The following is a 26,492-nucleotide window of genomic DNA, read 5'->3' on the forward strand; positions in this document are numbered from 1 at the left end:
CCATGAATTTTCCTCAGTCTTCGCAAATCATCATGCCAAAACCTAGTACTGCTCTCTGTAGTAAGTTTGAATTCATGAATTTAAGTAAATGGTGGGTGTAGAAGTAGAATCACTGTGCGAATTTCGGCTCCACGACCAAAGTAGGCAGCAAGACTTCTGAGTCTAATAGTCTTTGATTTATAATATCAGCACCCATGAACTCTCCCCAGTCAACCGAACAGAATTAGAAACGTTGACCGCCAATGAGTGATCGACACGTGCACACGTCAACAGAACTGGACGGTGCAAGCACATAACGAGGAAGAGACAGAAAATTATTATTAATTCATGCTCCAAATTACGGCGGTCAAGATTAATGAGACAGATAATCAGACGGGAGACAGAAAGTGTTTTTTTTTTTTTTTTTTTATCATTTAATTTGTTTCAACTGAGTAATGCGATGAATTAAAATTTATTTTATCAAGATTAAGGGATTTTTTGTTGAAATTTTTATGTATTATATTTGAGATTGAGATGAAATTATGATATGATAAATTATTGAATATCATGGATTTAGACGGATATCAAGGAGAGATAATAAAACCAAACAAATGAAGGATAGCTATAATCGAAGGCTATTGTAGATATTTTATGCAATATTATTTTGTTAAACAATTCAAAAATATTTAGTTATTACAAAATTAGAATTTATAAAATTTGAGAGAGTAACTCGTTACATCGGAAATAAATCAAACTTCAATTGAAAGTAATAAAAGAAAAGTAAGTAGGTATCTTGTGAGACAAACTCACGAATTTTTACGAGTATATCGATATTCACAATAAAAAGTAATACTCTTAGTATAAAAATTAATACTTTTTCATGGATAATCCAAATAAGAGATCTCTCACAAAATACGACCTGTGAGATCGTCTCACACAAATTTTTGCCAAAACTTTATTAATAAAACAAAGCACGACCAATTTAAAAAGATAAATTACATCTTTTACATGTGCGATATTATCCACATCTATAGTTTTGCGTATGCTCCTCAAAAGCAAACGAATAGCTAACTTAAGAGTATTTATAACCAAACAATCAAATTGGCAGCAGTTAGCCTCTGTAACAGCACTCAGAGCATTACCTTAATACTGATGTTGGATAAATGAACAGGGGAGCAAACCTCCAAGAACTCATATGATGCACTAACATAAGAAAGCACTCAACATCTCATATAACATGATGACCATTTTGTTTTTCTGCCCACAACTCAAGAGGCTTGAAAACGCAATGTCCGCGTTCTCGTCGATCCAAGTGAAATTTTATTCAACAGAGCTTGAAGTAACCAGATGTTGCAAGAACGCACGCTACAATCAAAATATCGAAGCATGAAAAAAGGACTACTACTTGCAACATTCAAGAATCATTTCAAGTCAAATGTATGTAATGTACTTCAAACCGATATAGTCTTAATTCATTCTTCACGTATGATCAAGACATTGAAAGTAAAACACATATATCATCCATCATTTGAGGAATATTTAAAGTGTAGGTAAATCTTTATAAAGGTAACAAGAAACTGAGATCAGCAGACAAATAACAAAACTTCCACTGATCTAGTTAGACCAACCAACTTGTGTTGCCGAACACGAGCCAGTTCCTGATAATTTCTCATATGAACCAGATGTCCCTTCAAACATTTCTGAAGCCCGCATTGAATTCCTTATCTTTTGTATAACAATAATATACAATCCACTTGAACTGTACCCTAGTTTTTATTCTTAAGCTCCATTAAAGCAATCCTAGTTCATGGCCTTAAGTTCCATACCGCAGCCCATAAAAGTTAGGACTCTTAAAATTGCAAATAATTTAACACTAATCATACTTCTCTATCCACGAACACACAAGAAAGAGAACCCAAGAAAGTCCCAAAACAATATCACCAACAACCAGTCTCAACCAATCCAGCCCGAGAACTTCAACCTTCCTCTCAAAGTATATTCTCCAAATCGCCATTGCGACATGGAGAATTACACAGCCTTTGGGGAAAAAACTATGAAACTCCCTGTCATTCACAAAGGCCACCATAAACAACAGAATCCCAATAGCAAACAATAGCAAACCAGAGAACGAATCGGATGTCCGAATTAAGAGCTGATCATGGGAAGTTGAACCCAAAAGCTTGCTAGCATGCTCCTTTCCATGGCTAAACACAAACACTTCATCGCTATAGAACATCATCAGGCCTCCACATGTTAAGGCCACCAAGGAATGGAGAATACAGATTAGAAAAAAACCAGGGGATACCATTGACACTGACAATTCGTATCCTTCCGAGCCACGTGTAAATCAACAAATGATTCAATTTTTAGGCGTCAAACACAGAACCCAAATAAACGCGTATGCTTATTCCAAAAACCCAGATAAGTGTGCAATTGACATCATTTCAACTCGCTCTGCCAACCTAGATCCAATTTATCCATGTATATTTCTGGGAAAACAGCGGAGAACCCTTTTTTACTTAACAAGTAAAACTTGATCTCGCTACACATACCTGAACAAAACCAAGAAATAAACATTCCAATAAAGCAATTGGAATTTAGACCACAAGGTAACCACAAGCCAGCTGCTTTCTAAATCCCAGGCTTTGGATTACATGTAAATAAGAGTTGTTGATATAAATAAAAGGTTTTGAAGGATGGGCGAGAAGAATCCAATATATTGAGGCAAAATCCTGTCGCCTCCGAGGTGGATAAAAAATGGGAGTCTCCGAATTGGATAACTTGTTCGGAGAGCAGCAGAATACGATAGAACGAGAAAAGTTCAGGGGTCCTTACAGTTGGTGAATGGCTGTTGTCGCAGGGACAGGGACAGTGACAGCTACTACGATACTATTTACTACAGATGATTTTGTATAAATATATTGCCATCCAAAAAGAAGATGGATGCCTTGGATCTTTCCGCTTTAGAAAGGATAAGCGTAAAAAAGGAATCAAACCCCAATGAATCTTGATAATAATAAATGAATATAAGATTTAAAAAAAAATTAACGAACTTCTGAAGGTCGAAAGACCATTTAATTTAGAAATGATATTATTTCGTATTGATGGAATATATTTTTACTCAAACAGAAAACATAACATCTTTTGTTTATGTTTTTGTTTTTGTTTTTTTAAAAAAGATAATACACACTTGAATTTCTAAACCATGTAAAGTGCAAATTTTGTTGATTTTTTATAAATCAGTTTTAAAACTTAAAGCGGAAATAATTGAAGGCCGAATCAAAGGAACAACTTGTTAAGATTAAAATTTTGATCTAACTCAACATCGACAGTTAGTTTAAAGAGATATGATTATTCAAGTCTGATATCACAGAAATGGACTCATCAAGATCAGGCACAAACTCTCGGTCCATGCCATAGATGGCTCATGACAAATTCATGTATTCTCTTATAAATACCAGATTTATGCGTACGATTCATTCATTTACTATATTATTTTGCAGCAGAACCTTAGATACTCTCTACCTTTATATCTTCATTCTCTGACTTGAACGTCAGATGGACTACGCCGGCCCCTTTCTAACTGTCTTCTTCTTGATTTCAAGCTCAAAGCAAATTCGAAACATGCGTCTTGACTAATATCACTTGCTGGAATCAGACCCCAAATTTATAACTACTCCCAAAATATTTTATTTTTTGCAATTATTTTAGGTTCTTTTATCGCGGATATTTGATTTCAATTTTATTTAAAAAAAAAATTTGGTCAATATCCAATACAAATCCCCAATGAAAGTTATTATTTGTTCACTTTATAAAATGAAAATCAAATAATATTTTCACAGAAAGTAAATTTATAAATAAAAGATCGATAAAATAATTTGGTTATTAATATATCGGTCTCACGATAGCTATATTTCTTCTATTATGTGCCAATATCCTTGTCAATCTTTATTCCAATAATTTAAGTTCCATAATTGACGAGTATTCTCCACCTTATATAAATTAGTCAATATTAGACAAATGTACCTTATATTGTGTTTGGAGTGAAAATTTTGAGTGAATTTGATTTTAAATTCCCACATCAAATGCATGTTTCTATTTTGTTCAAAATTAAAATGAAAGATTTGAAATATCATATGTTAGTTAAGAACATTTTTATGCTTTAATTTTAAATTTATACCACAACTTCATCATTTCAAATTCATGGATTTCAAATTTTTTAATGTCCTGCTCCCACAAATCTAAATTCATCGATTCAAAGTCAGTCATACATTTATTTTCCTTGTATTGTATAATAACATTTTGGCTTACTTGCATTATTCTTGTATTTATATATGCTAACGTGAAATCGATTTCAGGTGATTTGCCAATCTGATTTTCACAACAAGGGATTTGCTCTGTTCCACCAATCTTGGACTCTTCGCCACTCTATTGGAAAGCCACCAACCCCACTCTTTCACCAGCTCATCTTCGAGGTGAGTCCCTTGTTTTGTTGCTTGAGAGATAATGTTCAAGTCCATGTACGCGAATTAATTTGATACGGACGTTGGTTTTCGAGTGTGTTGGTTTTTTCAGAGTTACCAGAATTCACCCGCAGTGTGTACGAAAAGGACCATGCTCTGATTACTCCTGAAAGTCGTGTGTTTAGCCCTTTGCCCGATTGGTACAATTAACTTGGTGATTTATTTAGTTTTCTCATTCATTTACCAGGCTTGATCTTTGAGTTTCGGTTGGTTTCACAAGATTGACACTCCGGGTGCTTATCTTATTACTCCCCCCATGGGTTCACATTTTGTATTGTATCTGGCAAAGATGCAATGTGTGATTAGTAAAATTACTCTATAGATTGTGATAGATTCAGCAAAGTATTTTCTTTATTTGATGTTTGGGAATGTTTGCAGAAAATTGGAAATCAGGACTACCTCAACTCTCAGTATAATGTCTGACATAAATCATGAGCTAGAGGTAATGTAAAATATAACTTATATATTTCCTTCTTGAGATGTTCAACAACCATTAGGATTATACGGTCCACACATTATATAATAAATATAAGCAGTAATCACGTGCATTTAAAACACATGAAATCCTTTACAAATTCGTTGATAAACGATATTTTTATGGTTTCCTAAGAAACATTAGCTGATGTTAACCGTAAAACTTGTAGGTTTGATTCGTACTCCTATCTTCCTCCAAACTTGGAACATTCCTTGAAATCTGATCATTCTGCCGAAAGAAGGTTTGTTTTAGTTGATTCTCTCACGTACCATATTGCTTTTTTTCTTCAATCTCCAACTTTGCTGGGAAAAATGATGTTGGTGCAAGAATTTATAAAAATTACTCTTCTTGCAACTGTAAGTCCCGTATATTGTTCCTTTTATCTCAGGCATGCCCATTTGGAAAACCATATGGCCGATCTGATTGTTTGTTCAACCGATAAGCAGCCCCTTCTTGAAACCCCGGGTGAGATAGATTTATGTTTGAGGACCTATGATCTGTCTTGATTCCACATATTATAGTTCTGATACCACTGATATTTCTTCAGGTTTTTGAGCTGAGAAAACTTCTTCCAACCTCTTTGGCTTATGATTTCAACATTCATGTAAGTCATGTCTTAGACAATGCTTATATGATATTGCAAATTACATAGATTTTGGTTTCTTCGATGCATGTCTCATTTTAATTATATTAGTTTTTATTCTTATAGTTTTAAATTCAATGTATATCTTTTCTATTATCTTTCCCCTCATTTTCCGTCTTGCTTGTGTTTTATTGATATTTTTTGGTGAGTGCAGATCATGGATTTTCAGCCGGGTGAATTCCTCAATGTTAAGGTATAATGTTGATTTTTTTTTGTAAATAAATAACATTAAATTAAATTTTTTTGATGTTTTAATTGGGTTGGTGTTTTGCATATTGGCAGGAAGTTCATTATAATCAGCATGGTCTGCTGATTTTGGAAGGGCAAGGCATATACCGCTGAGGGAACAGCTGGTAAGAACAAATAAACGAAAAAGTCATGTGTATATATGTGTGTGTGTGTGTGTGTATGTTTGTGTATAATATATATATGTATGTATTTTTCTTGTTTTGGAATATAGTTGTTGTGGCAATAAATTTTCATAATTCCAAATGCGTGACAGGTATCCAGTTGAAGCGGGTGATGCAATATGGATGGCCCCATTTGTGCCTCAGTGGTAAGTGGTGAACAAATATGATCAATACAGAGGGATCTTTATGATGCATCTCACTTCAATTTCATTATTAATTAATAACCAGGTATGGTGCCCTTGGCAAGACCAGGTCTCGCTATTTGCTATACAAAGACGTCAATGGAAACCCCTTTACTGTGATAATTGTCATTTTACTTGAAGCTGCATTGCTTGCACGTACTTACTCTTGTACATACATCATGTTGAACCAACATCAAGCGCATATAAATGCGATCTGGAAACGTGTTAACGAACTATCAATCTTTTCTAACTACCCCTAATCCAGTTTAATAATGGGAGTCAGTCGCCCACATGGGCTTAGCTCAGTTGGTCAACAGCAGTAAATCTTGGAGCAATGACCAGGGATCGAGTCTCGCAAGCGGCAGTGTGGGAGTTAAATTCCCTCCAATGAGGGAGAGCTCCTTGTGCGCGGCGTAGCATAAGGTCTAGATGCTGCTGGTTGGCTGAGTCACCATGATTTACCTCCTCTCACATTCCTGTCGGGCCGAGGGGTGAGGGACACCTAAGGTGAGCGATTTCACCTTTTGAAGCAATAATGAGAGTCAGTCAGGCACCATTCCCTTCAGAATAATCATCAAACCATCTCATACCAATGCCTTAATTACTTCATCTGGGGTGCTTCTGATTCCATTCTGGACAGTAGACTAAATCATTTGATGCTCTCCGTTTTCTTTGCCATATGATTGGATTGATTAAAAAGAAAGGAGGCTTAGGGTAGTACCTAAAATTCCTAAAGAATATCACGTGAAACGATCTATTGGACACGTATTCGGATTCATGTCCATGAGGGGTGTGATATCCATTAATGGCTGTTGGTTAAGTTTATTTGAAACCCAAGAATGACCATTTGCAGACCCACGGCAGTAATATGGAAAAAGAACCATCAACATGAGCCAACCGCAATGAAGACACATCGACAGTTTCAAAATTTCCCGACATATTCATAAAAACCAATCGAGTCTGCCATAAGCCCCAGAACCGTACCCGGCTAAAAAAAGTTCTCCACTGACTGTAAGAGCCTCCTTTTAACAGTTTCTCTAAGCTACCTCAGATTTCAAAATTCAATCCAAAATCCAACCCAAGTTGTGTATGATCATGAGAATTTATACAATGTATATGCACATAAAGATTGGTGCATATATCTTTATTTAATAAAAATGAAAATGGGCAGAAGAAAAGAGAGTCGCATATTAACCCTTTGCCTTGCTGAACTTCGTGGGAAGTGGTAGACCATATCTACTTTTTTTTTTTGTAAATGAACGGAGTTTATTAATAATTAGTTCTGTCACTGAAAAGTTGAACTTATATTCTGCGTCTATTGTTATTTATTTGTATAGAAGCGAAATAAAATGTTGTATGGGCAACTGAACTCCAATTTTATTATTAATTAACGACTACTAATTAAGAGAAAATAAGAAAGGGTAATTAATAAAGAACATATTTATTTGGTTTTTATTAATGAATGGAATGTAATAGAAAAATAAACATTAAACGTGATAATAGTGGAAGAATATTAATAAAAAATAAAATTCAGTAGTAATTATTGTACTTCCATTTCATCAGCGCATCAAACGTTGATGGGATTGCACTTGCACAGAAACAAGAGAGAAGAGGGGCTCGCCGTCGCTGCCGCGGTCGAGTCACCACCTATTCTTCCGCCGCCGAGCAAAAACCTTTCATAGTAGTCCACACAGAACAACGACAAAGAGAGCTCCACCTCATGCCTACTCCACTCGGCGTCCAACTCCCCGCCGCCACGCACCCTCAGCACCGGCTTCACGCACACCATGTACAGCCTCCGGTATCCTCCCAACGCCGAAACCACCATCCTCACGCCCTCCGGAGGCGGCGACAGGTGCCTGAAACAGAGATGCATCCAGAGGGAATCGTTGCGAGTCAACCCACACCACAGGCGGCACACGCACGCCGCCACGCCGAGGGAACGGTCGTCCAGCCTTTTGAGTATCTCGATCAGCACGTCCATGTTATCATTTATGCAGAATTTGACCCTCTTCTCCACCTTGTCCTCCGCATCATGCACTCGCACCATCTACGTTTCTCGACTAAGGTATATATTGTTATTATCTATTCACTTCCAGGAGAAATGAAAGATTATGACGAGTATTTATAGCTGGTAAGAAGAAATAAGAAGTTTTGATCGATTCTCCCCCTCTCTCTAATAAAATCCACAGTGATATTATTACAAGTGCGTGTGAGAGAGGAGAGGGTATCCGAGGAAGAAGGGAAGAGGCCAACCAGGAAGATGACAGTGGGAAGCACTGGAACCCAAAGCTTTAATATATATAATGCCGCGCCATTCAATAATATTGTTTTGTTGTTTTGCACGTGTGTTTGATATGTCAATCTATACATACACAACATATATATATATATATATATATATATATATATATATATATATATATACACACACACGAAAGAGTACCGTTAGAATGTGTGTAAAAAGTAAACGTTGTGTGTTTGTTTGACTAATTTGGCTGATTTTGCAAAACTACTTGTTTTTATTTAAATTTGCATAAACATCATTATGCTAAGAATTTAGTACATAGATTCGATTCCAACTATCTAATTGTACATGAGATCATCTCACGGATCTTAATCTGTGAGACGATCAATCCTACCCATATTCATAAGAAGAAGTGATACTCTTAGCATAAAAAATAATATTTTTTCATGGATGACCCAAATAAGAGATTCGTCTAGCAAATACGACCCGTGAGATCGTCTCACACAAGTTTTTGTCTTAATTGTACGAGTCCAAACCATCATTATATTTATATATGATTTATGTAGTTTCCCAAATTGAAAAGATAACTAATCAATGCCAACACATAAGTTCCATGATTGTACCTATTTTGTTTTGGTTGAGCTTAGGTTAGAGCTCTTAACGGTTGTTTTGATGATTTGTATTTTGTCGCATTAATATTTCATATGTTCTGAGATATGAACGTGGATGCATGAACAGTTTGTTTTATATGTTTTTCTTCGATTCGAAACATCTTTTTTTTTAATCCAATTACATAAATATAATTTGTTGATTATCTTCGAAAAAATTATGCAATATCTATGTAATGTTTTTAGGAGGAGGATCCAATCAAATCAAGAAATGAGAGGGTAGCTTTTAGATATTATTATATAATTTGTACATTTGTTGTCATTCCAATGATCTACATCTGATTTGTCTTATGGTGTTTGATTTTGATCCTCGGAGAAAAACCCCAAAGTCCATGGGACAGAAAGCATAAGTCCGATGCAAATTACACATCTATTACAATTGACATTATATATATTCTTTCATACATATATTACAACCATAATACAAATTAATAGATGCATGCTTTGCCCATATCAAATTATATGAATTCGAATTATCTATCGACATCGATTATACACACACACACACACATATATATATATATATATATATATATATATATATATAATTCTAACATGCATGATCAAATTACACTAGAATATTGAAAAACCCCAAAATATAATTTATGTTTTCGTGAAAAAAAGTTAATGTTTTGTCAGAAAGTGTGTGTTTTGTATTGTGTGGATCTTTGTTGGTTAATTTTGATTCAATTTGATGGTGGGAAGCTTACAAGTAGATACGGACCCGTAAAGTCTGCTAAGCCCTTCACTCACTTCCTCAACCTCTACCCCTGTGGTAGTACTCTGTTTCTTGGTTCCATTTTTTTGAATAAAAAGTCAAAACACATCATCAATATATATATATTACATATTTTGTAATTTTTCTCCTAGAAATTCACGTGTGTCACGTACCCACAAAATTTGATTTGACATCTTGAAAATAATAATAATAAAAAATATATATAATTATTTGATTTGACATCTGTATTCACAGTGGGTAGGTATATCAAGTATTTCTTGGTCTACATGATCTCAGCTTGTGAAAAAACAAGTGACTAAAACTTGGATGAAAACTGAACAAAATATGAACCACCAACAGATACAGGCTAAGCACAAAATGTGCTTTCGAAACCAAAAAAATAAAATGGTGCACATGAAATCCTAACTACTCTATAATCAATATCAATATTTTTTGTGAATTAACTACAGCTAATGAAATACATACAAATTAAATAAATATTCTAAAATTATTAATGATATTGTTTTTAGCATATCGAAATGGTTGTATAGCAATCTCTTGCTTGATTGGTCTTATTTACGATGAAAGGGTTCAATGCACCACGTTTGATTCATCTCTGAAGATGTTTACATCACTACGCCGAGAGTTAAAATTACTTTTTTGCACAAAAGAAATCGTGCTTGTTGAGTCCTTATCACCCACCATGATTTATGCATTACAAAACAAACGTATACAAAAGTCCGTGATGGGTCGCAAGTCTACAAAATTATATATCTATCACTTACAAGTCATGCTAGCTAGACGTGCCCCCTACCTATACATGATAACGCGAATCTCTGCAGGTCTCCTTTTTTTCTTCAAATTAATTAAGATTTGATTGAAATTTATTATTTAAAACATTATCTATATATATGTTACGTATATATATATACAAACTAGCTACTGGATGGTTTAAATATCTGATAGCAAGTTTTTGTCGTGTACTTTTTACACATATTAATTAAATACTGTATAATGATATTATGTTAAAAAAACAAACTGTGTAATCATTTTGGAGAAAGTACTATGATTATTTTGAAGAAAAACAAACCACCATCTCCAGATTAATTCTGAAGAGGAGAAGCATAATTTCAATTTAAAAATAATTAAATGGTTTTCTAAATTTCTTTCGATGGTAATAACACGTAACAAATAATACGTTCGAGGAGTTGTGCGAATTCATGAACGTAATTAACACATTTCCTTGGAAATCAATTATTCTTAAAATAAAGAAAATATACATAGGAGATTTCGAAGTGATTATTTGCAACTATTACTCGGAGGAAATTGTCTGCGTAATATGCCCGAATGTTGGACTTTTTTACAGGAATAGCAGTCCAGTTCAAATTACAAGACACTACCTTTCCATTTTCATTTAGTGTCGCTTAATATAAGACCCATTAGCCATTACTTCATGCGGCGACCGATATGCAAATATGTAAGAACCGAACACGGTTTTCAGCTTTTGAAGACAGCAACCGGCGAGACAAGAAACAGACTGTAAAACGTTGCAACAATGTAGTGCTTAAATGAAGAGTGACATCTATTAGCTACAACTAGTTGGATCCACGTCTGACAGTTTCCTCAGCTCGTGTGAGGCCGTCTGTCAACACGTCCACAGTCCAATCCTTCAGATTTTCCTGCAAGATTACAAGAAAGCAATCAAAGTTTTTTGGATGATTATATTTACAAGCAGACTTGAGAAAAATATAAGGCTACAACTGAAGGCAGTGAGTTTGAGCAAATGCCGAATGATGCAAGGTGGTTTTAGAGTTGCAGCATCGGCATGATTTCAAAGGAATAATGGTATATATCATATGTTACACACAACTAGATAAAATTGTAGTGTGTGCATGTTATTGTGGATGCATAAAGGAAGAAGCATTGATACTGGTTTGTTGACAAATAGATTGCGTATATAAAATTGCAGGTTGACATATCCACCGCATGCAACATTTGAGTGCCATGACCTGTATGGTGAGGACTTTCAGACCATGGCTCGGGGAAGAAATTTTTTTGAAGTTTATCCACAGCATGAATTTCCTAGATCGGCTGCATTTATGAACAGCAGCTATCTCATTAGATCATTAGCTAGACAAAACCATCTAGGGATAGTTGGCTGAGTTTGGTTGGTCTCTCGCACAGAGAAACCATCTCATCTCAAGCTGGCCAATATTTGGAATTGAACAAGTGGAGATACCAATTAAAGAACTATGTAGTAGAAATCGTTCTTATTTCTTATTTTGAGGTAAGTTTTGTTATGCTTTCTTTTATAATTTCAGGATTTACACTAGTACATTCCTGCCAACTCTCCCACCTAACGCTAGTGGCTGATAAATTAGCATTTAAACCACAAATTTGATTTGCCATAGGAATATCACATAAAAATAAAACATAATAGTTTTTTGACCCATATCATATCATATCATATCAAGAAAGTCGGGGAAAATTTTTATTTACCAAGTGCACAGGTTCGCCGGTCCTTATTTGTGCATTTGAACGAGCAAGCTTGGACTCAAATGGAGTCCTTGGCGGAAGATCTTTAATTACTTCCCACTCCTCACGAGTAAGCATTCTAACTGTTCCCTGACCAGGAGGGGCATTCTTTATCTTTCGCTCCAGTCTTTCCTGGGACGTGGACTCGTCATACTGCAGACAGAAAAATGAAGCTATATTGCTTGCATTTATTCCAACATCTCAATGGGAAATTACAAATTGAAACCTAAACAAACAAACCCAGAGAATTCCAAATAAATTCAAACAATCTATTAATTCTGAAAATCCTGAGGGTTCTTCAACAAAATCAAGCGCTAATATTTATTAGCTAATGAAATTATGAACTCAAAAGCACTTCAGTGCTTGTGAATTTTTAAAATGTTTCGATTCAGCGCATTAACTGTTTAGCAAGTAGCATTCGTTCCAAGTGGTAAGATCAACGCCCTCAACGGCAAATAGAATGAATATCTTAGATTTTGGGTCGAATTGACCAATTTTCATGGAATGTTTTAATGATCAACAATTTACAATTTAAGCAATACCATCATAAGGAGCTTCGCGAATAGAGCAGTTCCCACAACCGTGAGTATCATTGGCATGGTTGCTGTGTCGAGAAAAGCTCTTGACTCTGGAACTTCCACAAAAAGTTTATTTTTCTTTGGATTTCTTGTTTTTTTGTTCTTTCGTATTTCAGCAACCTTCATCTTCAAGGTATCACTGGGCCTATCGCGGGGTATTGTATGCAGTTGTCTACAAATTTGCAGTAATATCCGGTCAATTCCACGCATTTCTCACCCTGTGGTCTCGTATACCCCTTGCTTGCCATGATTAACCAAGCATTTGAATATCAATAAGAGAAATAGGCAAGTCCAATTGATGCATAAACGTACAGACAGAGATATATGCATAAACGTACACATATTTGGTCTTTGGTCCACGTGCAAATACATACTTGGACTATTTACCAGCACAGGTGCAAGGTCAACTAAATTAGTTTCTGAGAATGATGAACATACTCTGATACATATCTTTTTTGAGCAGCCGTGTTGGTGCCATAACAACATAACTTAAGCAATAAAGCATTTCATCGAACATGTAGGGTGCAAATTGATAGATTCCTAGATCACACAGAATAACTAAATCGCATTGAATAAATTTCGATATTAGCTATCTATAACTTTTGGTAGCATATATTTCAAAGAAAAGACACACTAAGGAACAACAACAAAGACAATAATTATCAGTACCTGGACACAGTAGTAAAGTTGAATACTGGGAGTTAGCTAGAAACCGTTGGTTGATGAGTTTTCAAGCAAATCCAGCCATCTCCATTGTCGTTGCACAAATTTTGATCAGTAGGCTCTACGTATAGGGTTCATCGCATCTTAATGGGGCTTTATATAGAAATGATGATATTTTTTGAAAGTGTCTCAAATAAATTTATTTTATTCATTAATTGTATTATCAATTTTTGTAAGAATCTTATAACTTAATTTTATTTTTTTTTATTTTTGTTACTTCTTTTTTATTCAAAAAAATTAGGGAAAAGAAAGAAGCCTTCTTATGTTAAAATAATACATAATGAAATATATTTATTTTAATCACTTTGAAAAATAAAATCATGGAAAAATGCGTTCATAATTGAAATCTATTTACATAAAATATCGATTCGGATTGATTCGATCGAAAGGTCAGACCAGAGCATTGTTATATTATATAAAATAATAATATATTTGAATGCTAAGATCATAAATTCATATATAAATAATAAAAATAATATTTACCAAGGTTTAAAAATCAAATAAGCTTTTATTCTACTAAAATAATATTTTTAACCAAATTCAAATAATCACGTATATAACAAAAATAAAATTTAAAAATGTGAACTAATCCAATCGATTTTAAATCGGTTCACGGTTCAGTATTAGTCCAACCGGTTCTTGCCAATTTTTTATCGGTTTGACCGATCAAATATTTTCTGGATGTATTCCGGACCGAAGGCATGATCGATTCTCCATCGAACGGTTGTCCCAAAGTTTGAATTTATCATTAATATTTGTCTATATAATATAAAAAAAATTTAAATTACTTTTATGAAATAAATTTTCAATTAACTGATAAAAAAATAATATTTTTATGTCAAATATTAAAAACTATATCACAAAAATGTATTCAATTATAAATATGATTGCTCAAAGTTCGGATTTATGATAATTTTGTATATATATGCGTGTATGTTACAAAAACCGTCTCTTTTACATCCAAAACACGTATTCACACTCACTCTGTCGCCACCCTTCTCTGTTTCTCAATACCCAAGTCCAAGTCTATCTCTATAGCTAATTTCTTGAAGGTTGTATCACTGCACCCATGATATTTATTTGTTACATACACTTTTTTTTTGTTGGCATACGATGGATACATGCATATTATAACATATATATGTAATCGACACTCGGGAAATTGAAGAAGAAGGAGAAGGTGAAGAGCAAACGAGCAGTGGAGTTAGCGTTAAGAAGACAATCGGCAATATCAATGAGATCACTGGGCAGAATCACAGCGAGGATGAGCTTTATTATTCAATGCTCCATGGACCCCAACGAGACTACACTAAAGCTCCTGCTTCTTGGTAACTTTCTGTCTCTTCGTTTCTACTGGCTTTTTTCTTTAACGTTGACCCCGCTTCTGTTTTTCGTGAGCCAAAATTGCATGGGGAAAAATCCAAGTTGCTATGAATTTTCGTGTTTCTACTTTATTTTTTTATGGTTAATGACTCAATTTAATTATTCCTGAATTTCATACAAAGGACAATGGTTTAATTTGATTACTCAACCCATTTGCCTGATGAAATTCGGGCCAAACACAGAGATCAACTGGCTCTCTTGTGGCCATATATTCCACAAGTCGTGCCTCGAAAAGTGGTTAAAATATTGGAATACCACGTGCTCCCTTTGTCGGGATTACATGATACCTCAAGACATGGAAGAATACGAGTGTCTTATGTGAGTAATTCAACAGAATCCTTCAGACAGTATACTAGAATGCACAGTGTCCATAATATATCAAGCATGTATATGTTAAGCTATCTGCCAATATTTTGCGTCCTCTTGTAGTGATGGGTCAGCGCTGCTGGTTCTGGAATTCTTTGTATCTGACTGTTAAACGGATGCCTCCATTTGTTCCCCGCAAATCATCATGCTTCAACTTCGATGGTATCCAAGTAGAAACTTCTCGGCCACTCAATTTTCATCTAATTATTAAATGTAGAAAGATAATGCTGCAACAAGAATCTTAAAATAAACTTGGGGATTCGTAGAATTTGAGCATGATTGATAAACTGGATGATATACAAGCTATAATAACATGCAAGTCCAGAGTAATATGATAACAGTAAGAGTGTGTTTGGTTGAGTGGATTAAATAATGATAGATTAATAGTCAAATATTTATCGTTAAAATTTTAAGTTGTTTTAATAATCATTTTGACCCGGTTTAAGATCCAATTTTATGGATAACTATTTGATTAATAAAATTGGATCTTAAACCGGGTCAAAATGATTATTAAAACATCTTAAAATTTTAATGATAAATATTTGACTATTAATCTATCTTTATTTAATCCACTCAACCATACACACCCTTAGACCTATTTGAGCTGTTAAGTTTCTTCATATTTTGGTGGTTAACTCGGAGAGCTTGGAACCAACAGAGATGCTAGTGTGGGAAAGACCACCCTCGTTTCTGTGGCGTCGACACCTGAAGGAACCGGCATGCGTGGTTGGTGAGCACAAGCAGCTGTATTTGGTGCTTACCGACTTCCTCAGGGCCATTGGTGAGGTTGGTAGCGAGGATGAGGAGCGGCAATGGTTCTTCTTTCTTACATGAAATGGTACTACATTTATCTTCGATTTCTCATGCTTTCCGCTTGCACGTGCTCCTTCTTCCATTCTTTCCTGAATATAAATATACATGCATACATATATATACGTATAATCATTCGTCAGAAGAATATTTCCATATAATGTCTACATTTATATACGTTATTTTCGAGCACTTGCAACAGGAAGGGCATAATTAAATCGTTAAAGGAACGTGAGAAAAGTAGTCCGTGTTCATTGTTATTTCTCCAAACTTCAGCGAAGTATTCGTTAACTGAGGCTTGGAAACAGAGGAAAGAAGAAATAGTATTTTATATGCTAGACGATCTTGAAACAAAGAATAATTGGAATATGCATTGCGAAAAGGATGGATTTTGTAAAATTTGTTACACATAACTAATAATAAATGGGTTGCATTAATCATGCTTATATAATTTACCTGCACAGATTTTGAGCTGCAAGATTCTTAGAAATCTGGTAAATTTGTTCTTATAATGTCAATGAAAGAAACAAATTATTTTTATTGACTTTTTCTCATTTAGATTTTCTCCCAGGTTGTGGTTAATCCTAAATTTTAGGCCATAAAAATGCTGTGTTTATTATTACCTGACGAAAAAATTGTATTGAGGTCTTACACGTGGACACATGACAATCTTTTCGGGAATTTAAATATACAAGATTAGTGATATATGACAGTCTTTATTGCTGGCTGATTACAGATTATTTTAATGTGAGATTCTATTTTTGGCTCTTTATCAGGTAATTTGAGTTTTATTTTCCAGAAAAATTATGACCTTTACAAACATCGGTACATTTTTCAGCAGCCTATGTTTTTCTCTTGTGCTTTTAGCCAAAGCTACGGATCATGCGAGATCACTGAGATTAAATGAAAGAGACAACTACATAATTAGATGGATGATAAAAATTTTACAAAGAACGTACGATTTCTAGTTTATAACGCAAGAAAATGCAAGTGTCCTTAGGAAACTACAAATACAGATATATATATACACATATTATGGGACAAACAATAATATTGCATAAAGTATCGATCTAGTTTCTTGTTTTCCAGAAAAATAACAAATTCAAGAAATCGTGGAAGAAGTAGCGGACAAGAAGATTGAAAAATAAAACACCCGATACAAAGGCTAACAAAGACAGCAATTTACATCTGGAATACTAGGATTTAAAGGAAAATGATTGATTTAACCTATCAATAAGGGGAAAAAAGAAGTAAAGAAAAGCAACACTTGAAGAGTACACATCGCCAAAGGTTCGCAGGGAAATATGGATATATTAGCTAGCAGAGGTGCAGGTATTGATACCATCCTTGCAATCTTTTGTGAGATCATTGAAAGTTTCAATCTGTATTTTGCCCCTCAAGAACACTTCGGTGTCCACAGAAACCCTCATGTATCCATCAAACTCAACAGGATTTCCCTTATTCAGCTTTGTCATTTCTTCATACCAGTCACTATTTTGATCCCACAGATATTTATATTCATCAAGAAAGTGTGTGGAGTACTTGTCTTTTAAAGGATCAAAGAAGGAAGCCTCTGGTTCGTTTGTTGCAATATAAAGGTTCCTTCCGTCCTCAATTTTGTCAGCTAAACTGGCCAGAAGAGCTTCTGGTGAAGTATCTCTATCGACATTAGGCCACAGCTCCTTGTTGCTAGCTTTCTCACCTCTCTCAACGTGAACAGAGTCAAAATTCCAGTTCATTCTTGACGCAATAGCTGATGCCACGTCCAACAACCTTCTACTCTTCCAAATCATATGCCATGGCCGTTGGATAACTGACTCTGCTTCACCTTCACACACACGGTACCAGTAATTGTCAGGCTCCACAGAGCCAAACTTCCTCATAATTAACGTATCCTTGACAGCAGAAAGCTTCATTGGCGTGGTCCTGAAATCCTCCACGAGATGCAGATTTAAGCCATCTTTGAGCTGCCACTTGTTCCAGTCCATCCAGAACTGAGTCTGGTCCAGCACAGATGTCGAATCCATCAGGTGCTCGAAGTCAAAGTAAAACCTGAAATCTTTTCCTTCCTCATCCTGACCAGACGAACTGTATATCTTAGACAAGCACAAATTCAGATCCATGATAAGAGTTCGATTTAAATACTGCGCCTCCCCCAACATACACATGAAACTCCACAAGTATTGTTGCATGCTCTTACACCTATCCCCACCGCCAGAATAAATCAAATATCTTCCACGACTGAACGAACCCTCTGATTCCACCTCAGGAAGTGCGTCGTTAACAGTTTCCCCAACTTCTGGTAAGGCAATAGGGTTAGCCTCCACCTTTGGCGGCACCTTCTCGAACACCTCCTTATCCTTTTCCTCGTTCTTTCCCTTCCTCTTCCTCTTCCTCTTCCGCGCATTTCCACCCGAATGATAGTTACCAATCTTAACTACACTGAGAGTGCAATTATCAGATCTCTCAAGCATAAAACTCCTATAATCCTTGTAAAACGCAGCAGCCTTGCCTTCCTTGGGCCTGAATCGCCATGCCATGTGGCAAGATTTTTCAAAATTCCCCGGAACAGGCTTTCCAAACCGATAAAAGTGAATGTCCTTGAAGTACTCAATGGCAGACCGCATCATTAAATGGAAAACATCTGGATCACGACAGTCAATGGGATCGTTGACCCTGCAAACAGTTGTCTCAGAAACAATATCAGGATCTCCAACTTCACTCAGGGCAGCAGATTCAACATCAGTGATGTTTATAAAAGTTGCAAATGCAGTTTGATTGGAAGCTACAAAGTCTTCCCCGGTCTTCACTACAGCGATATCTGATTTAAAGGTGGCACTGGATTCTGATGTGAGGAAAGTAGTTATCTTCGTGGAAGGGTGAAACAATGGATCTTCAGGCTCATACGTTGCCGCAATTATAGTGAAAATCAAGACCCCGATCACAAATAAAGAGAAGCAGAGGTTCCCTATCATCGCCAACGCATTTTGACCTAAAGTTTCCGGCCTGAAACCTACATTCCTCGGAAAAGTGAATGAAGAACGACTCAACATTTTCTTTCTTTGTTCTTTTTCCCTGATGCCACAATCGCCAAAACATAACATTTGAAGCTGAAAATAGAGAATTGAGAAATGCAGAAAACATAAAATAGGCCCCAATTAAAGACAATGGTGACTACTGATTAGAAAAAAATAGCAGGAAAAACCTTGAGCTTGGCAGATCTGTTATGGCTGTAGATACATTGATCCGTATCAATTAGAAGGAAGATCTTGTCACCTGCAGCGAGGAGATTTTGGAGCAGCTCACCTGAATTCCTCGATCTGAGATTCCCCAGAGCGAAAGGGAGCTCGGAAATGCTTTCAAAGTCTGGGTCGTGGAAGCTGATGGTAGTGCAGTGCGCGGAGTGTCTCTAAAACGAGTGGTGGGTGACATTGACTGATGTAGTGAACCCACCGACAGTTAAAAATGGTAGGATAGTCATTTGACAGTAATTTAAATGTTTTGAAAAATTTAAAAAAAATTCTCGTGATACCATTTTAATATTTAAATATCGATAATATCATATTCACTTTCAATCAAAAAATATTTCTTAGCCATAACTAATTAAAAAGTTGACGAAACTTAAAAAATGTATCTAAGAAAATAGTTCCTTTCATTACCATATTTCTGAGACAAAAATTTGTATGAAACAATTTAACGGTCTTATTTTATGAGACAGATCCCTTATTTGAATCATCCATGAAAAATATTTTTTTTATCCTAAGAGTATTATTTTTTATTATGAATATCGGTAGGATTGATCTGTTTCACAGATAAAGATTCGTGAAATCGTCTCATAAGAGACATACTCTATTTCTGAACAGATCTTAGATAACTTTTGTTGATGATATTGCTAATGATATTAGTGATGATATCAATGGTATTCTTAATAAGTAGTTAGAATTGTTAAGTATAAATATAATGTAACAGATATTATATCATTTTACAATTCGAATAACAAAAGTAATGTCTTGTTGTATAATACGAATTCCAAACATCCATGATCGATGGATCTAATTATAATAAAATGTCAAATAAAAAAATTTCTTCATTTTTTAATCTCAATTTTTAACATATTTTTAAACTTGATCTCCAGTTAGCATAAATGTCAAAAAATACTAATTAATTAAATAAAAAAATTAAGCATCTATTAATTGCTAGTTGAACCGGTCTACCCAAAACCGAATCGATCCAAGGTGAGTCTATGTTCGATTAGAGAGCTTCTTTCGATCATCCTGAGTCCACCGCCACCGAACAGCCGCCTAGCATCTCTCCTCCTCCGATTGGCTCCGTGATCAACAACGAACAATCCAAACATCTCGAAGAAAGGCATGGCTGATCGTTTCTTTCCAAACGAAATGCCAGATTACATCCCGGAAACTCCACCACTAGAATCAGACGCGGTTCCTGCCTCGGATTCACTTACCAAACTTCTCCATCTCCCATTCAGAACCCTGTGTCAAGGCCTCACGAAAGAAGCTTTACACCTCAAAGAAATAGTAACCCTAAGACTGATATTTTTTAATCATCATTTGTTTGTTAAATGCTATCTTCCCCTGCCGAAGAAGAAAAAAACATTACTATTATGCTCATTTTATTTGTTTCTACTATTAAATTTCTTGACTTATGGGGTGCTTCTTTTAGATCGTGAATGAGACCTGGGTCGCTAAAGGAAAGCGTGTTGATGATTTTGATCTGTACACTGGGTCTCTGGGGACTGCTTTCTTATTGTTTAAAGCATATCAAGTGACCAAAGATAAGAATGAACTTGCTCTTTGCTCTGACATCATTAAGGCGTGTGATTCTGCCTCCCGTGGCTCGAGGTGAAGTCAATTTTCCTCTCTATATGGATGGAAGTATGAGTTTGTGGATGAAATATGTTGTCCCTGGACTGGTGATTTTTCCTACTTGCGTCAATTGTTGAGCTTTTTGCGTCACAGTAGCTAGGTGCAGAGCAATTGACCCGATGACTGAAAAAACTAAAATAGTTTTTCGTGTTTTGATGGTTTTAGTACTCTTTCTTTAGCACTATGGGATGTGATAACTTAGTCAGAAATCAAGAATTTGGTATTTGGGAGAATTGTCTAGTGCTCTGGCCCTTGAAACATCTATATTGCCTAGTTAAAAGAAATAGAGAAGCACATTGAAATTTGAAAATCTTAAAAGTCCAGTAATTATGGAAATTTAGATTTAAACTCATTGACCAAAATTGCTCCACGTGTTAGCACAATTCAGATTTTGAAGGGATTGATCATTCTGAGTATATGAAGTTAGATCTTCTTGTTTCCCGTTTAATTGGAGGTCATCTCCAATTCGACACATGTTTCATCTTGGTTCGCCACAAAAGTCTACATAAAAAAAACTGAAGAGTTATATTTGCAGCCGTGTGACTTTCATATGTGGGGTAGCTGGTGTTTGTGCTCTTGGTGCAGTAGTAGCAAAGCATATTGGCGATGAACACTTATGTCAACGGTACTTGACACAATTCAAACAGGTATTTCATCATTCTGTTGCTCTGTGTTTAAAGCAACTTTTCCAGATTTCCCTTTGTATTTCAATGTTTTTATTGTTTCAATGTTTGAGTTCAGATCAAGCTTTATAAGGATCTTCCAAATGAAATTCTGTATGGGAGAGCAGGGTTCTTGTGGGCATGCTCTTTCTTAAACAAAAATATCGGTGAAGGCACCATATCTACCGCTAGAATGGTATACCCCTTTCATAGTAGTACGGTTGAGTTTCTTTTGCAAGCATAAGACAGCCTAATTGCTTTAATTAAATTTTATCAGAGGGATGTTACTGATGAAATCATCAAATCTGGTCGAAAATTGGCTAAAGGATTATGTCCTTTGATGTATGAATGGCATGGAAAAAAATATTGGGGAGCAGCCCATGGGTTAGCTGGAATTATGTACATGTTAATGGATATGGATCTGAAGGCAGATGAAGTGGAGCATGTAAAGGGCACACTCCGCTACATGATAAAAAATTGTTTCCCTAGTGGAAATTATCCTTCAAGTGAACAAAGTGAAAAGGATAGGCTTGTGCATTGGTGCCATGGGGCTCCTGGTATTGCACTTACTCTCGTGAAAGCAGCCAAGGTACATTTTGTTCCATTTTATACTTTATATCTGACCCCGGTAACAAAACCTGTAAACTGGCGCAATGAGGGGAAGAAATTAATAGGTGACAAAATAATGATTACATTTGCTCTCTGAAAATATCACAGAGTAGCCCCTCTCATGCTTTAATCTTTTTAATTTTGAGTATGAAATTCAGCATTGTAAACAGTGAGAAACGTGATAGATATAATTGGTATGATATAAAAATATTAATTTGAAGGAAATGTTTTAAAAAATGAAGCTTCTTCTGGGACTGTAGCATATGGTGGACAGCTTCATAAGAGAATGAACTTGAATTCATCCTCTACCTCCATGGAAGTAAATTTTATTCAAAGCTTTTCTTGAAGAGTCTTGCATTTAAAGTTCCAGCTTTTTTTAGGCCAACATCAGTAATCATTTAATCAATTTACCAGGTTTTTGGGAGTGAAGAGTTTCTACACGCAGCAATAAGTGCAGGGGAAGTGGTCTGGAATCGAGGTCTACTTAAACGAGTGGGAATTTGCCATGGCATCAGTGGAAATACCTACGTATTTCTTTCGCTATACCAATTAACAGGCAACCCAAAGTTCCTGTACAGAGCCAAAGCATTTGCTTGCTTTTCTCATGACAGGGCTCAGACTTCCATATCCGAGGGTATTATGCATGGAGGTGATCGACCCCACTCGCTGTTTGAAGGCATTGGAGGAATGGCTTATCTCTTTCTGGACATGAACGACCCATCTCAGGCTAGATTTCCAGGTTATGAACTCTAGTTTTCTTTATACATACATGAATTTTGTGTATATTGTTTACTTTTTGAGTATTTATGGAAAAAAAAATCAGTGTTATAAGGACTGGGTCCTAAATTTAGACGATTTGTGGTCTCCTAACCTTTTCGTCTCAATATTCAGGGGACAATATCAATATAGTGAAGGCATCTGCAATAAATAGTACAGTAAACGTAACATATGTTGTTCCTAATCTACGATGGCCTTTATAGATAATTATAATATTTGAATTTTATTATGAAAATAAAAGGTCAGGATAAAAAAAATCAAATAAAATATATAAATTAATTGTTTACCCCATTTCAATGTCGGGTTCAGTACCCGTGGTGGTTTAAACATTTTTGACAATTATATGCCTACCACTGGTATCCAGGAAAGGAGACCAAATCAAATTGCGTATTGCATAAAACATCCAGAGTAAGGTTTTATTACCACTTTTTCAAACTTAGTTCAACTATTTACTCCTGTCTGCCTACCCAGCACTCGCCGATGTACTCCTTTCTTGAACAAGGCAAACACAGCGCATGGTTCTTGCATCTCGTTTCACATCCCATCTACATCACAAGTTCATAACAACACTCTGGCGTTGAGTCCGTAAGCATGAAAATAATAATACTTCTTGACAGATTAATATTAACTTTGAGAAATTGGTATTGATTAATTACCTTATAAATTCGAACATTTCGATTCTCTAAAAATGTTACGGGCAAAGGCCCCAAATAGCCAATGTTACTAAACAAGTATAATGATATTTGAGTAGTAAAACATGAATATTTCTTTGAAATATAATTAAAACATTATAGATTACTTTAGTGTGACAGCCACAATCAATGACGAGTACATTTGTCTTTAATAAACAATGAAAATAGTAGAACTGGTAAAGTATTATGTATTATCGTTTGTTAAACTTGACTTGCACGGTAAAACAAGTGGTACCTGCATAACATCTATTAAATGTATAGGTTAAGAAATCTCTCTGTTTTTACTTGAAGTAATCTTATTTGAATAAAGAAAAATCAGCCTCAATGCCCTTATCAGTAGGATATTAATCTGGCTCACTTATATGCGGCCATGCCAACTCCTGCTTCGCCTCCATAAGGACCGAAACTTCCCCGGGCCCTCGAATAACTATAGTAAAAGAACTCCGAGATCAGGGCCGTGAAAAAAATGAAAGCCGCCCCTGCTGCAAAGACTCCCTTTCGAACAGTCTCGCAGGAAGGCGGGTTCTCAAAAAAGTCAGTCCTATATTTTGTGTGATAAGCATTTCTCACCGAAGCAGCCAACAAGCAAACCTCGGCAATGAAGAATGTTACCCTGCACTAAACAAAAGATTGTTTGGTGATTAATAAAATATTAAATTCGTAAGCTTCGTCGATCCTCTAAAAGATTCTGCCTCAATATTGCTGATTCTCACAGGAAGTTAATTAGCGTTGCATGTGCAAGGAGCTTATGCGTACGTACCAGCAGATGATGAAAAGAAGAACGGCACAAGCCCTTGAGCCACCTGGTTTCAGTGGATCTCCGCAGCAGAAGCATTTCGTCGTGACTATGATAAGTACTTGACTGGCCATGAGGAATAAAAACGCACCGACGCCGTATTCGGTTGCGATGTCCGAGTCATAAACACAATAGTTATAATTGATCTCGCTATCAGGCTTCGATATTCCCTGTCAAAAGTTAAAAGTTTTCTGACATTAATAAGAAGCAGTGATACCAGTAGTATTACATCTGAAGCCTGAGGCATGGCATTACATTATCTGCAAAGGATGAAGCATCCCGTTTTTCGTTGAAGGCTGTATAAACATGATGCAACACGAAAAATCAGGATGACAAAAAAAAAGTAGAATAACTTGTTAATACCCTCTATTAACAGATCCGAAAAGGCATATCTATTTCAGGATTTTCAGATTTGAGATCATCTGGGATTAACTTCAGCTAGATTCTTGGTTGTTGATGTTGGGCAATTGTGAACTTGAATGAAAATTGCGGCTTCGTCTCCTGAATTCTTACAATTGGAACTCGAAGCTATCTCAAAATGACTGTTGGCAACTCATCCCTGACCTCCCCAAACTCCAGAAAGAATCTCAAGAAAGATGAAACGACGTTCAGTATTGTTCGGTTTGGTTTTTTCATTATGTATAATTATTAAAATTATATTTCTAAACATTATACTTGAGAACATAATAAATAATATTTTCTGTAAAGACATTCGAACTTGATCTATATATGATCGTCTATTAGAACACATTTCTATTCATTGCATAAACTAATCAAGGACAAATAAAAGACACAGCATAAAGTTCGCAGATGGAGCAATGACTCATTTGAATTCAGGTGTTTCAAGAAAATCCAATGTAATGAAGTCGGAAAGGAAGGGACTAAATATATAAGAACTTACTGTACTTCTTCTATGCTCAGCGGCAACAGCCAACCCAAAAGCAATGAGATCCAGAACGAGGACAATGATCATTACCACTTTCGAAGCCATTTAGTTTCGGTTTGGCGAACTCTGATCACTTCTAAACTCTATATATTGACGGGCTATATATATGTACTCCACTCGAGTGATCAACAAGTTAGGGAAAGTTACACGACAGAGAGAGATTGGGTATCGACCCCGACGGCGATACCTCAACCATCGTTCATCATCAAGCAAAGGTACGTACTAACCACCAACTGATACTGCGGTGCATTGTTTGTTAAGAAAACATTGTCATTGTTTGGCAGACTCTAGGGACATATGTTGACACATCAGGGTATGTCTGATGTTCTAAACCGTTGCTTGATCATGTCACTACAAAAAAAAAACGGGATTAGCGACGGTCAAAACCGTCGCTAAAACCGTCGGTAATCCACAAGGCGACCGTTTTAACGACGGTTCAACGAACCGTGACTATAGGCCGCGTCGCTTTCTAAAAGCCACGGTTTTGAATCTCGCGTCGCTATATAGCGACGGTTGAATCGATGAACACCGTCGCTTCTATTTGCGACGGCTTATAAAAACCGTCGCTGTATGAGCGATGGTAAAATCGTTGCTAATATTATAAAGACCGTCGCTAAATTAAGCGACGGGGTTTTTAAGAATGCCGTCACTATAATAAGCGACGGATTTTATAAAATCCGTCGCTATATATAAAATCCGTCGCTATATTAATCAGCGGTTTTTTAAAAAAACCGCCGCTTAAAAGCGACGGTTTGTAAAAATAAAATGAATAAAATAAATATTTCAAAACTATCTAGATGTGAATTGTGAACCAAATTTTATATATTTATATTTCGCCTGCATATCTCTTGATACTTAATACTTAATAGAGCAAGAGATTTTT

The 26,492-nt window shown here is 35.7% G+C and overlaps 6 protein-coding genes, 1 long non-coding RNA gene and 1 pseudogene across 11 annotated transcripts; 2 read left to right on the plus strand and 6 right to left on the minus strand.

Moving 5' to 3' along the window:
• Positions 1-1,506: 1,506 nt before the first annotated feature.
• On the minus strand, positions 1,507-2,955 carry LOC140836640 (uncharacterized). The gene has a single exon (XM_073202303.1). The coding sequence runs from the start codon at positions 2,285-2,287 to the stop codon at positions 1,853-1,855; it is 435 nt and encodes a 144-aa protein (XP_073058404.1). The 5' UTR covers positions 2,288-2,955; the 3' UTR covers positions 1,507-1,852.
• Positions 2,956-5,403: 2,448 nt separating this feature from the next.
• LOC140837365 ((S)-ureidoglycine aminohydrolase-like) lies at positions 5,404-6,491 on the plus strand (annotated as a pseudogene).
• Positions 6,492-6,796: 305 nt separating this feature from the next.
• LOC140836641 (F-box protein SNE) lies at positions 6,797-8,585 on the minus strand. Its single transcript, XM_073202304.1, has one exon. It carries the CDS (start codon positions 8,260-8,262, stop codon positions 7,780-7,782), a length of 483 nt encoding a protein of 160 aa, XP_073058405.1. The 5' UTR covers positions 8,263-8,585; the 3' UTR covers positions 6,797-7,779.
• A 2,514-nt stretch (positions 8,586-11,099) lies between these two features.
• On the minus strand, positions 11,100-13,796 carry LOC140836642 (uncharacterized). 4 transcript variants are annotated; one of them, XM_073202309.1, is made up of 4 exons: positions 13,629-13,777; positions 12,924-13,131; positions 12,346-12,534; positions 11,100-11,525 (listed from the first exon to the last, which is right to left on the minus strand). In XM_073202309.1, the coding sequence occupies exons 2-4, from the start codon at positions 13,083-13,085 to the stop codon at positions 11,442-11,444; spliced, it is 435 nt and encodes a 144-aa protein (XP_073058410.1). In that variant the 5' UTR covers positions 13,086-13,131; positions 13,629-13,777; the 3' UTR covers positions 11,100-11,441. The 4 variants fall into 4 exon arrangements, with proteins under 4 accessions (XP_073058410.1, XP_073058408.1, XP_073058407.1 ...); XM_073202307.1 differs by having other exon boundaries at positions 11,101-11,525; positions 12,924-13,199; positions 13,629-13,796; XM_073202306.1 differs by having other exon boundaries at positions 11,102-11,525; positions 12,924-13,195; positions 13,629-13,796.
• A 1,717-nt stretch (positions 13,797-15,513) lies between these two features.
• Positions 15,514-16,835, minus strand: LOC140835991 (uncharacterized). Its single transcript, XR_012118958.1, has 3 exons — positions 16,698-16,835; positions 16,027-16,333; positions 15,514-15,658 (listed from the first exon to the last, which is right to left on the minus strand). It is a non-coding gene; the product is annotated as an uncharacterized lncRNA (long non-coding RNA).
• A 521-nt stretch (positions 16,836-17,356) lies between these two features.
• LOC140836643 (uncharacterized) lies at positions 17,357-19,660 on the minus strand. Of its 2 annotated transcripts, none has more exons than XM_073202312.1 (2): positions 19,447-19,660; positions 17,357-19,316 (listed from the first exon to the last, which is right to left on the minus strand). In XM_073202312.1, exon 2 carries the CDS (start codon positions 19,292-19,294, stop codon positions 17,555-17,557), a length of 1,740 nt encoding a protein of 579 aa, XP_073058413.1. In that variant the 5' UTR covers positions 19,295-19,316; positions 19,447-19,660; the 3' UTR covers positions 17,357-17,554. The 2 variants fall into 2 exon arrangements, with proteins under 2 accessions (XP_073058413.1, XP_073058412.1); XM_073202311.1 differs by having other exon boundaries at positions 17,357-19,351.
• Positions 19,661-20,456: 796 nt separating this feature from the next.
• LOC140836644 (lanC-like protein GCR2) lies at positions 20,457-23,248 on the plus strand. The gene is made up of 6 exons (XM_073202313.1): positions 20,457-20,779; positions 20,925-21,103; positions 21,663-21,774; positions 21,869-21,985; positions 22,067-22,378; positions 22,813-23,248. The coding sequence occupies exons 1-6, from the start codon at positions 20,612-20,614 to the stop codon at positions 23,149-23,151; spliced, it is 1,227 nt and encodes a 408-aa protein (XP_073058414.1). The 5' UTR covers positions 20,457-20,611; the 3' UTR covers positions 23,152-23,248.
• Positions 22,970-25,802, minus strand: LOC140836645 (uncharacterized). Its single transcript, XM_073202314.1, has 3 exons — positions 25,565-25,802; positions 24,628-24,833; positions 22,970-24,480 (listed from the first exon to the last, which is right to left on the minus strand). The coding sequence occupies exons 1-3, from the start codon at positions 25,652-25,654 to the stop codon at positions 24,222-24,224; spliced, it is 555 nt and encodes a 184-aa protein (XP_073058415.1). The 5' UTR covers positions 25,655-25,802; the 3' UTR covers positions 22,970-24,221.
• Between the last annotated feature and the right edge of the window lie 690 nt (positions 25,803-26,492).

Source organism: Primulina eburnea, chromosome 7 (genome assembly GCF_022965805.1).
Source record: "Primulina eburnea isolate SZY01 chromosome 7, ASM2296580v1, whole genome shotgun sequence".
Lineage (NCBI taxonomy): Eukaryota > Viridiplantae > Streptophyta > Magnoliopsida > Lamiales > Gesneriaceae > Primulina > Primulina eburnea.

Coding starts and splice junctions, on each gene's coding strand:
- LOC140836640 (XM_073202303.1), bottom strand. CDS start 2,287: ATGGTATCCCCTGGTTTTTTTCTAATCTGTATTCTCCATTCCTTGGTG.
- LOC140836641 (XM_073202304.1), bottom strand. CDS start 8,262: ATGGTGCGAGTGCATGATGCGGAGGACAAGGTGGAGAAGAGGGTCAAA.
- LOC140836642 (XM_073202307.1), bottom strand. CDS start 13,169: ATGCGTGGAATTGACCGGATATTACTGCAAATTTGTAGACAACTGCAT. Junction 12,535..12,923: donor TCGCGAAGCTCCTTATGATG/GTATTGCTTAAA, acceptor TTCTGTCTGCAG/TATGACGAGTCCACGTCCCA. Junction 11,526..12,345: donor CCGGCGAACCTGTGCACTTG/GTAAATAAAAAT, acceptor GTAATCTTGCAG/GAAAATCTGAAGGATTGGAC.
- LOC140836643 (XM_073202311.1), bottom strand. CDS start 19,345: ATGTTATGTTTTGGCGATTGTGGCATCAGGGAAAAAGAACAAAGAAAG.
- LOC140836644 (XM_073202313.1), top strand. CDS start 20,612: ATGGCTGATCGTTTCTTTCCAAACGAAATGCCAGATTACATCCCGGAA. Junction 20,780..20,924: donor CTTTACACCTCAAAGAAATA/GTAACCCTAAGA, acceptor TGCTTCTTTTAG/ATCGTGAATGAGACCTGGGT. Junction 21,986..22,066: donor CCATATCTACCGCTAGAATG/GTATACCCCTTT, acceptor AAATTTTATCAG/AGGGATGTTACTGATGAAAT.
- LOC140836645 (XM_073202314.1), bottom strand. CDS start 25,654: ATGGCTTCGAAAGTGGTAATGATCATTGTCCTCGTTCTGGATCTCATT. Junction 24,834..25,564: donor CTGAGCATAGAAGAAGTACA/GTAAGTTCTTAT, acceptor AACTTTTGACAG/GGAATATCGAAGCCTGATAG. Junction 24,481..24,627: donor CTTCTTTTCATCATCTGCTG/GTACGTACGCAT, acceptor TGTTTAGTGCAG/GGTAACATTCTTCATTGCCG.